At 36.3% G+C, this 12,089-nt stretch overlaps 1 protein-coding gene across 1 annotated transcript; it reads right to left on the bottom strand.

The window, feature by feature from the left end:
• Positions 1-2,954: 2,954 nt before the first annotated feature.
• On the bottom strand, positions 2,955-7,484 carry LOC132182752 (uncharacterized). Its single transcript, XM_059596084.1, has 4 exons — positions 7,346-7,484; positions 6,826-6,921; positions 6,575-6,704; positions 2,955-3,501 (listed from the first exon to the last, which is right to left on the bottom strand). The coding sequence occupies exons 1-4, from the start codon at positions 7,467-7,469 to the stop codon at positions 3,288-3,290; spliced, it is 564 nt and encodes a 187-aa protein (XP_059452067.1). The 5' UTR covers positions 7,470-7,484; the 3' UTR covers positions 2,955-3,287.
• Between the last annotated feature and the right edge of the window lie 4,605 nt (positions 7,485-12,089).

Genomic DNA, 12,089 nt, shown 5'->3' with positions numbered 1-12,089 from the left:
AGGCATGCAATGTGCCCACCTAAACTAGGTGAGTCCAATACCACTCCCCTTTAACGGGTGAACGGTATCAACCTTCTTAACCCAAACTTTCTTCATTTTGGGAACAGAAGTGTGACTCTTGTCAAAGTCATTTAATTGGGTGATAACACCCCTTACATGTTGAATAATTCCTCATGACTATCCCTAGAATGAAAATAGTCTCTTTTTGGCTCATGATTATTCAACTGAAAACAAATAGGGCGAATATGCCCAACCTTACCACAATGATGACATGTAGGAATGAACCTTTGAGAATGTTGGTTCCTTGCAAGGTAAACAATGTTGGAGTTGTTTCTACGTAAAAAGTGATCAGCACGAGAGTACTTACCTTTCTTACCCTTCTTACCTATTGAGGTCAGAGTGGCTATTTTCTTCTTTTTCTTTAAGACTTCTTTTCCTCTTCTTCTTGAAGAGTGAAGAGCAACTAGCTTATCTTTTTCCAATGGCTCTTCCAAGTTTTTTGTTTCAACAAAAACTTTCTTGGAAGAGGAAACAAGGTTAGAGGAAGGAGCAATAATCTTGTCAAAATCAATCACAGGTTTATCACAAGTAGATTTTTGGGTATGCAAAATTTTGTCAAGATTATCATTAGAGAATTTTTGCAATAGAGTTTTGGATTCCTTTAATTCATTCTCTAATGACTCAACTTTATTAGCAAGATCATGATTTTTAGATTTAAATGTTTTACACAAATCAAGAGAATCACTCAATTCACCAATTAGCTCATCTTTATCCTGTTCAGCCTCTTTGAGTTTTTTTAGATTCTTGGAATTAATAACTTGTAGCTCAGAGAATTTCACAAACAACAAATTATAAGTCTCTTGAAGATCAATTTCATTATCAGAATCATAATCAGAATAAGATTGTTTATCAGAAGACATAATAGTTTCACAAAAAATATTATCAACAGTTTCGAAACAATCAAGAGTTTGGGACATCTAGAAAGTATATAGGATCACACTCAGAAATTTAATCATTTGACAAAGTGAACCCGCTTTGATACCAATTGAAAATTCTATATACAATACCAAACGACACCTATTTTGAATGTATAGGTGTTTCACACAATTTATGCGAAAATAGATCTGATCTAACAATTAATAAACAACCAAAAATATATGAAACAATAAACAATAAACAACATTGATATTTTGGTTACGAAGAGGAAACCAATTAGAGAACTCTCTAATTGTAAAACTTCTTCGGGGTAGCCAAACCCAATAAATCAACTAATTCAGTAAAAGAATAAAGGATTACAAGACATTCACATTTACAAAACCTTTGCAACTGACACGATCTTGTATAAAACAAGCGACCTACTTGCCTTCTACCACAGTAGCCCTTTCCAGAGACAACTGGCACAATCCTTCTACGTAATCTCCTTTCACCGGAACTCCGGTTGACTTCACTTCAACAATCAACAAGTAAAAACAAATGATCACTCTAAGAGAGAGAACATACTCTCTATATCACAGACTCTATTAGTACACGACGACGAATTCTAGATTCATAAATTTGTAGTCATACAGATCTGTAGAGATCTATATATATAATACAAAGACCCCTAGTCTAATTAGGACTCAATTACATTTAAATTAAACCTAGCAGACTCCCATAGCCTAATTATGACTCAATTACATTTAAATTAAACCTAGCAGACTACAGGCTGTTTGGACGGTAAATGGGCTCGTTCGGACGGGGCTCTTAAAACACGAGAAATATTGTTTTCGTAAGTGGTCGTTCGAACGCCGTTGCAAACGGGCTTGCAGACGAGGCTCTCGGGATAAAATTAATTGTGTAGCTTTTAAATCTCGTCCGGACGGCTATGAATCTCTTTCGGACTCCCATAGTGATTTGGCACTTTGAATCCATTTTGCTCACCAAACATTTAGCCAATACTTAAAACTTACACAAGAAAACGCATTAAGTTAAACGAGGCTAGAAATCCTAAGAATTATATGGATGTAAATTTGACCAAAGAGAACTCCCAAAGACACGTATAAAAAAATAATCTGGTGAAGAGCAAACAAGAATCTCGTAAGGTGATGAATTGTATAGAATAGGCGTAGGCGGATGATTTATAAGATAACAAGCCGTCTAAAACGCATCATCCCAATAATTCAGAGGTACATGTGTATGAGAGAGTAAAGCCAAGCCTATCTTGACTATATGGTGGTGTTTACGTTTCTCCGTACCATTTTATTGGTATGTGTGAGGACAAGAGAGACGATTAGTGATCCCTAAATTTTGTGAATTTAGGGATTTGACCACATGGGTGATAATGTTTTCTGAAAGAAGAAATGAGAGCACCGAGGTTTAATTAATCATGTAGGTGCCAATGCAGAAAATCAGGAATGGGAGCAAAGGTAGTGGTACCAATGCTAAGGTGAGTGGTGATAGTTTTTGGTGGTGGATAGATAGAGCCATCCACATATCGGAAAAAGGCCAACTCCCTTTAATTGAGGGACCAATTGAGGGACCACTTGAGCTTTCCAAAAGAGATAGTAGTCTTTGTGAGTTTGATTGGAAAGCAATTGTAGAGGTTGTGGAGAGCTGTGTGTGGGTTAGAGGAAGGCGCGGTGGTGCATGCTATGCGTAGGAATAGCTCTAAGACCATGTAAAATACAAATAAATGGAAATGTGGTTTGCTGTCTTACTCAATTGAGTAGAAGTGCAGAACTTCACGAATGCTGTGATGAATTCAAAACTTGCAGTTAAGAGGTTGGTTGAGAATTATCCTTAATTGACAGGCAATGTGAAGGGTTTGAGCTAGCTAGCTTGAGCTTCCCTTGGCTAGGCTAATGAACTTTAAAATTAAGTAGACAATCGGAAAGAGAAAGAACAAAACTTTATTTGACTTGGAAAAAACACTCAATATGCTAGAATATATATATAATACATCATGAAGTTTAAAATTCAACTGGGAATTAAGTCTTTCTCACCACGAAGAAAAGAAAACTCACAATATTATGCTAGGACATGAAACTTCTAATTAACAAGCAGATTATTCTAGTAGTACTGCAAGAAGCGATAGAATGCGTTAAGCACATCACTACCACCATATATATATAGTGCTCCCTGTGTTCGCCTTTCCACTACTGAAAACGTAAGAACAAAGGGAGAGATAGCCTTTTGGACCATGTTTACAGCAGCAGCAGCAGCAGCAAATTCATGACCACAAAAGCTTAGAAACTTTGAAGTTGCAAAGGGGAACTCTTCTCTTGTAAGTACGAGAAGATAGGATCTCTCTACCAAGCACATTGCTGCAGCAAATGCATATTACTGCTGCTCAGTAATCCCAGTTCCGTACAAGAAGATAGGTATAATTTGGCTTTAGAAATCATAATCAAAAAGCCATCTGATGATCCTTCCATAGCCCTCACCTCCTTAAGAGCATCAATGAACACCGACAGATGGCAACCAGTTAACCATGATTCCATCCAAGTGACATCCTCGGCTCCACTACAAAACAAACCAGTTCGATGAAGGTTCCACATTAATTATTGTGAAAGTACTCAATAACAGACAAAAACATATGGACAAAATTCACCGACATACACTCTATTGCATCGAGAAAGTTCCTTTATTTATTTATTTTATTTCTCCTTTTTTATCTTTTCAATATCATTATTTCTCTTGCAAACTAATGGTTACTTTTGGAATCTGCATGTGGCAGTAATCATCCTCTTAATTGGTAGCCAAAGTTATTAAGTTATATAGGAAAATGACAGCAGAAGTTGAGTGACGCCACCATGTGGCTTAATTATATGATGAAAACGGGAATTTATCTATTAGCTATCATCAAATGAGTAATGACTTTCCGTTCCTAGCAAATCCAGGCTCCTCTTCATGCTCTTTTTCTCTCTTTTTTGTTTATAAGCGCCGTACATTTGTTTCCAAATTCTTGCCTCAGTCACCATGTTTAATTTATATATTGACTATTTGCTTGCTGATCCATCATATTTTATTGATTAAATTTGGAATTGACAAAGCAAACATTTGGGTGAGACGCCTACAAAGTCACTATTAAGGAGTAATTAACCTTGAAAAAGGCTTAGAAAGAAACAAATTAATTAGAAAATTTGGAACAACCTTAACCAACGCATGCATGTACAGTCATGATGGTAGAATAATTTGGATTGAGATCTAGGGTATTGGGCCTTGTTTTCTTTCTTTTAAGCAACCTCATCGCTGCACTGCCATTAATAGCCTCCCACCGCTACCATTGAGAGTGGCTAGTCACCCCAAAGGCCAGTTGGGATGGTTGAATCATCCCCTCGGAGGTAGTTGAACCACTCTTATGGCCAAAGGAGGTGGTTCTGCCACCCATAAAGACTAGTTGGGGGTGGCCAAACCACCAAGTGGCCACTGAGGTGATTCGATCAGCCATTATCAATCTCCCATGTACCACCACCACCACTGAGAGTGGCTTGGCCACCCCAAAGGCCAGTTGGAAGTCGTCGAGCCAGCCCTAGGTGATGGTCAAACAACTTCTATGGCCAACAGGGATGGTTTTGCCACCTCCAAATACTAATTGAGGGTGGCCAAACCACCTCGATGGCTATTAGAGTGGTTCAATCAGCCATTACTAGTCAACCACCAACCACCCCAAAGGCTAGTTGGGTTGTCGAACAATCCCCTAAGAGGTGGTCAAACCACTTAGCTATCATCTAATGAGTAATGACTTTCCGTTTCTAGCAAATCCAGGCTCCTCTTCATGCTCTTTTTGTTTCTCTTTTTTGTTTATAAGCGCCGTACACTTGTTTTCCAAAATCCTGCATGCCTCACTCACAATGTTTAGTTATATATATATTGACTACTTGCTTGCTGTTCCATCATATTTTATTGATTAAATTTGGAATTGACAAAGCAAACGTACATTTGGGTGAGACGCCTACAAAGTCAGTATTAATAAGGAGTAATTAATCTTGTAAAAGGCTTAGAAAGAAACAAATTAATTAGTAAATTTGGAACAACCTTAACCAACGCATGCATGCATAGGTGGGAAACAGTCATGATGGTAGAATAATTTGGATTGAGATCTAGGGTATTGCGCCTTCTTTTCTTTATTTTCAGCAACTTCACCGCTGCACTGCCATTATTGGCCTCCCACCACTACCATTAATTGAGATGGCTGGTCAGCCCAAAGGCCAGTTGGGGATGGTTGAATCATCCCCTCAGAGGTGGTTGAACCACTGCTGTGGCCAAAAGAGGTAGTCTTGCCACCTATGAAGAGTAGTTGGGGGTGGCCAAACCACCATGTGGCCACTGAGGTGGTTCAATAATCCATTATCAGTATCCCATCACCACCACCACTAAGACTGGCTTGGCCACTACAAAGGCCGGTTGGAAGTGGTCGAACCACCCCCTAGGTGATGGTCAAACTGGATGGTTCTGTCACCTCTAAAGACTAGTTGGGGGTGGCCAAACCACCTTGATGGTTACTGGAGTGGTTCGATCAGCCATTACCAGTCTCCCACTAACCACACCAAAGGCCAGTTGGGTTGTCGAACCACTCCTTAAGAGGTGGTCAAACCACTTTTGTGGCCAAAAAAGGTGGTTCAGCCACCCCCAAAGACTAGATGGGGTGGCTGAACCAACCTTGTGGCCACTAAAGTGGTTTGATTGACCATTACCAATCTCCCACCACCACTACAGAAGGTGTCTAGCTGCCCCCAAAGGTAAGTAGAGGGTGGTCGAAGCACCCACTAGGAGGTGGCCAAACCACTCATGTGGCCACTGAGGTGATCACCTACAAAAATGGTGATAATGATTTGATTGGCCCCTCCCAATGATGGTGGTGGTGAGAGACTGATAGTCGCAGTGTGGGAATGAGGGTAACAACGAGATAGCTGGAAAAAGTGAAAGTTTTAGTTTTTTATTAGTATGACGTAGCAGAATCTCGAATATTTATTTTAAATTAATGTGTTAGATTAGAGCTATTGTACAGCATGCAACACCTTGAGTATTGCACGCAATCTCAATCCAAATAATTTTATGAGACCGCAATTATTAGGCCGCTCTGATACCGAGTACACTAAAAAAAGAGGGGATTTTGACGAAGACGGAAGAAAGATGTTTTGATCGGCCGGGGGGGGATTGCAAGGAGTGAGACTAGCTAGCCGTGGATATGGCTGCATCATAATGTTTTGAAGGTGAACTGAATAACTGCAAGAGCATACCTGAGCCATCCAACTTTGTCATGTTATGGAAACATTAGCCATGTCACGCACTAGCTGAGGCTAGGCAAGTTGGGAAGTAATCTGCAAATCATCTACATAGGAATGCAAGTTTATTGAAGAAATTGAGGACCATGTGGATGGAGGGAGATCTATGATTTTGTGTAAACTGTACGTTCAGATCTAGTGTGTATCTATTTTATCTTGATCGGGTACAAGTGATTGATTTTACAATCAAGGATAATATACAAGAAAAGGAAAAAGTTCTGCGAGATAAACTAAACAAAAGACTTAATCTACTACTTGGAATTAGCATATAAATAAAGAATATCCATAAAGAAAGCGACAAAAAATACCTGAAAGCTAGAGCAATAATATTGTCACCGAGCTTTTCATGGGCTTTTGTTGTAATCTCCAACGTTGAAGTTTTTCCAAGATCCTTAGTTAGCTTTTCATAATCATCTTCAATACTTCCATTAACCACCACTGCAAACATGACATATAAGAAAAACCATAGTGCAATTTCATCATCACATCCCACATAAATATTGTTCCTCATATATGCTCCTTAAATCCCATCATGAATTGAAGAAGCCATTAAACATACCAGGAACAGCAAATGTTGCTGCTATAGGAACGTGTGGCTCGCTCCTCTTTGACTCCACATGTGCGGGTCTCACCCAATATCCTCCATTGATAGTGCCTGCCCAAGTTGCTCGAAAAAATTATGAATCCAATGGTCGGAAATAGCCGCTTTGTTGAGCTATATATACATATGTATAACACACACATATGTATAGATAGATATATGCATCAAGAAATAGACAATCGGAATATATATATAAAGGCAATTATGAACTACATAATAAAACAATAAAAACAAAGAAAAATTCTAATACCCGGATTTGTTTAGATGAGAAATTCTTCACAATCCTGAAAAACTTTATTAACTCGAGACCCATTTATGGGGTTTGAAGAAAGTATATAGATATATATGATATGATGCATCTTTGTTGGAAACCAAAACCCCTTCTACACAATAAAGCTGAATTCCACCATAAAGAGCTAAATTCCATAACAAAAGATGAACATATTATATATATCAAGAAAATAGAAAAAAAAAATACCATTTGGCTCAAAGGTTGAAGCTTTAGTGGAAGGAAGACAGCTGAAAGACGCAGGAACAGCCAAAGACATAAAAAAAGGAGTTGGAACACGATTTCTCTCTGTTTCTTTCTGTCTGTGACCCATGGAGAAGCATTATATGTAACTGAGGTGGGAGAGTGGTTCGCCTAGGTTCATTGAACCTGGTCACTTGCTAATTAAGGCCGTACGAGACCCAAAAAACAGTACTGTGGGAGCCGTGGACACGCATGTTGATAAGTCCAACCATGCACTCTTTCTCGTAGGCTGTCTTCATTGTCCTCCCTGAGCGTTAACCAAAAAATTATTTTTTTAAAAGGAAAAAGAATAAAGAAAGTTTAATTTATGTTGGATGGTCGAGATCACTCAACGTCTCAATCGGTATTGTCTTTTCCTTTTTGGCAAGAGTAATTAATCACATATATATTCTAAACAAATATAAAAGAGAAGTGCTATGAAGCCAAACAAATGAATTTAGAATAATTTTTAAACTGACGTGATAGATTGTGAGTGACAGACAAGAGAGTGAGAATTGCATTTTTTTTTTAATTTACAAAGGAGAGTGCTATGCTTACAAACAAATTCTACTTAAAAACTTTTACAAACTAATTTGGCACAACATAATTAAATATAAGATAAGTTCAAATTTTTAAAAACCTAATTATATTGTGCTACATCAGTTTGTAAAAGTTTTTCTATAAAATTTGTTTGTAAGCCTAGCACTCCTCATTTAAAAACCCTTGCCACGTCAGTTTAAAATTTTTTTTGAATTTATTTGCTTGGCTCTCTAGCACTTCTTAATATAAAGTGGAATTGTTCATTTTGGTATAACTAGTCACGTTGTAGTGAGCCGGATGTGTTAAAGTATTGATTAAGTGATTAAATTTATTTCTTCCTATAAGCTTAAACTTTTAGGATAACTGGTAGTTTAATATGGTATCAGAGCTAAAGGTTATGAGATCGAACCTTGACTCCGTCAAATCACCCCCCCATTTAAATTAAATATTTCATGTGTTAGGCCTCATCTATTAAAAGGGAGTTTGAGCCCACATGGAGTGTTAAAGTATTGATTAAGTGATTAAATTTACCTATATATACGGAAAAAATATAAAAAAGCCCCCCCAAACTGACAATTATTTGCGAGTTGATCCTCCAATGTTCAAAAGGCACTAAAGTAGCCCAACAAAGTACCAAAATGTGTCAAAGTGGCCACTTTGTTAGTCAATCCTGTCAACTTAGATGAAAAATGCATCACGTGCCATCCACGTGCTTTTTTTTTTTTTTTTTTTACTTGAAGTGACTAAAATGCCCTTTTGTGAAAGCAAAAAATTTCTACCCCTTAAGCGACATCGTTTGGCCTAACTTATATACAAGTACCAAAACGATGTCGTTTTGGCTATTGTATATAAGTTAGGCCAAATACCACAGCTCACTTGTCTTTTCCACTCCTCACCCTAGTCTTCTCCTCTCACACCTCACAGCTCCTCATGCCTCACAAGTATAAAACTCGTCTTCACCTGTAAATCTCAAACCCATCCCATTTCTTGCAGCTCGTCAACGATGGATAAGTTTTCAAGTGACATTCATGACGATGCTTTTGCTACATTTATAAATGTAGCATTTATAAAAAAATTTTGTTTGATATGAGGGCCTATGGATTGTCGGTGGGAAGTTCGTCCAATTTGTCTACTACTAGCAGTAAACGTACAAAATGTTTATGCGGAAATGAATCACTAGTGATGACTTTACACACGAAGGAAAATCTTGGTAGAAGATTTATTGGATGCATAAATACAAGGTACAAAAAGCATTCTTGCAGTAATGATGGAAATTTTTTTTTGGAAAATTTAGTGTTTCAAAATTAAGTTTTGCAAATTTAGGGATTTAAAAATTAGGGGTTTTACGAAAAACGATTTTTTTTTGCTTGAAAGGTATGAAGTGTTTTTGTTGCCGAACTTAATTTTTCTGTTTGATGGAAAATAGATACCAATTTTCGTTTATTATTGCAGGGAAATGATCTTTATCTTTTGTTCATTTATTTGTGTTAAGATTCATGAGTCTATTGGACTTTTAAAAATGCCTTTTCTACTTAATTTAATAGGATGTAAGAAACTTAGGAATCTTCTTATTCATTTGTGTAAAATTATGAAACTACATCAAATGTTGACATGTTGGACCATTTGATCGACTTTTATGAGATACAACGTACCTTTGACACAAACTGCATTTTGCCGGCTATTTTTCTTTTGAAAAAAAAAAGTGTCAAAGGTTCAAAGGCCTGCTGTATGCATGTTGTGGATCCCAATTTTCAAAGGAAAAAAAAAAAAAAAGGTGAACAAAAAGAGAGCTTCGCATGCTATTTTCAAAAGATAAATCCATCAATTTAATTAATTATTCTATATAAAATATACTTGGGGAATTTCTCAAAAAAAGAATAGTAAAATAAAAACGGAGTGGTCTTCCTTGGAAAAAGCATGACCTAATGACTTGTGATTTGATTTCCTAATTAACTGTCATGAAAATGAAAACCACAATAAAAGGCTTTCTATCCTCCAAACGGATCCACAACTTCACTGGTACATAATTCTATGTGGCCTAATTAATTAAGGCAATATTTTCTGTTTATCTATTGTAACATAAAGTCTGCTCCCTTAGGCATTTTGCTTAATCAATCTAGCTAGATTGAGCAGATTTAAGTCGTGCAAGATTTTTATTAATTTCTTAATTGCTCATGGATAATATGCATGAGTGAGGATTCAATCCCAGTTTATGACAAAAGAAGTACAAAAATATGCATGGATCAGAAGATATCATGAGTATTTATGAAACATATATAATTTTAACCAAACACAATTATAAAAAAACTGTCACTCAAAACCCTAACAAAAAATTGATCATAATATCAAGAACACACCGCAAAAGACGCCTAATATAAACACGTAAAATGGTAGAGAGAGTAAATCATCATGGAATATTTTCCTCATCAGGAAGAAGAAGATCAGATACCTTACTCTTGGGTTTAACTGAAAGAAACCCCAATGGATTGCTTGAAAATGTATACGAAGATGGAAATTTATGGTAGTATATTTGCATAGTTGGTGACTAATTCTCATTTGTGAAATATGCAGAAACAAGGTGATCGTGGTTGTGATTATTTTATATGGATTGACGAAGAAGCTATACTCCCTGTGTCATAGTTCAATGCCCAAATAGTTGATCAGAAGAAGGGTTTTAAAATTGAATTGGCGAAATTGACGTTGCGGATTAATGCTGAAAAGTGCAAAAACAATAGTATGAAAAAAAAACTTAAGGATGTCATTAACCACTTTTTTGATTTTAGCATTTTTATTGTTTTCTTGTTGTTTAATCTAGTGATAGAGAGAAACATCATTGCACTGTTGGTAGGACAATGTTGCCGTGAGAGTGAGAAACATATGTAGTTTAAGAACTTTATTTAATGGCTTGTCTTAAAGTTTTTTTTTTTAAAAAAAAAAATGTTGCCTAAATGTCCATTCCCTTATCTAATGTACTACTATTGTGCTGTTAGTGAAGCACATATTATAATGTAAATTTGGTTGAACTTTTCTTGTTGTTGTAGCTATTACTTTATGACTTTTTATTCAGTGACTTGTCTTAAATTTAAATTTGAATTTGAATTGGAATTTGTCAGTATAGTATCAAACACCTTGATATTTGAAAACTTAACAATTCCACATTCATATAACAATTTGTAACACAAGTTAACCAAAACAATGTAAATGTAACATAATATTGTCTTCACCCTAAATGCAAAGACAACGTACATAATATTGTTTTCACCTTAAATACATAGTTTAAACATAATCTTGTTTTTCCCATATTCTTCTACATGATAACCATTAAGACTTGAACAAATTTATCAAAAGCATATACATAACCATTAACCATTATGTTACACATCCAAAATGTAAATTTAGTTGCTTCCACAATCCATTTCTTTTGAAACCACAAAATGTATGATCTAATATTTTTGCCAATCCAGCTTCTTCTTCTTTTTCTTGTTAGCCTCCATTATTGCAATTGCCTTCTCCACGATTGGTATAATAGTTTTATCTCTTATGGTAGGCTTTGATGTACATGCAGTAGTATCTCCCTCTAGATCAATAAAAGTTGGGCCTTTATTCCCAGTACCAAATTGGGTCTTCAACGGATCTGATGCCCTTAGCCTTGTTGCAATCCCATCTCCCATAGTTTGGGTTGGGGATGAACCACTATTCCACCCCTTAAATCACTCCATTAGTGGTTGAGGAGGTTGAGAAGACCTAATTGGTTGAGATGACCCATGTTCTTGAGTAGACAATTAAGTGTATGCTCACATTAACCAACTAGCAAATTAAAAGAAACGAAAAGAAACACTTAGTGCATGAAGTATTCACAGTAGCACAAGCATGAGGCTGCTACTGATGTGCTTGAGGAAGTCCATACAACCTTACTGTGTGGACAATACCTTGGGACTAGGTAACATGAAAAATTGAAAATTCATTAAATATGTAATGAATTAAATTTAAAAAAAATGCAATACAGTGCATGTAGTGCTCACACTAGCATTGCTCTGAGATTGTTGTGATTGTGTTTGAGGATGTCTATACAACCGTACTGTATTGACAGTACCCTGAAATTATGCAACATTTATGAAATTTCATTAAAAAGTAAAATACACATTAAATTAAATGGAAAACAATTAAATAT

This window comes from Corylus avellana, chromosome ca5, assembly GCF_901000735.1.
Source record: "Corylus avellana chromosome ca5, CavTom2PMs-1.0".
Classification (NCBI taxonomy): Eukaryota; Viridiplantae; Streptophyta; class Magnoliopsida; order Fagales; family Betulaceae; genus Corylus; species Corylus avellana.
The sequence above is the reverse complement of the archived record's forward strand: the minus strand, read 5'-3'. Positions and strand labels throughout refer to the sequence as shown.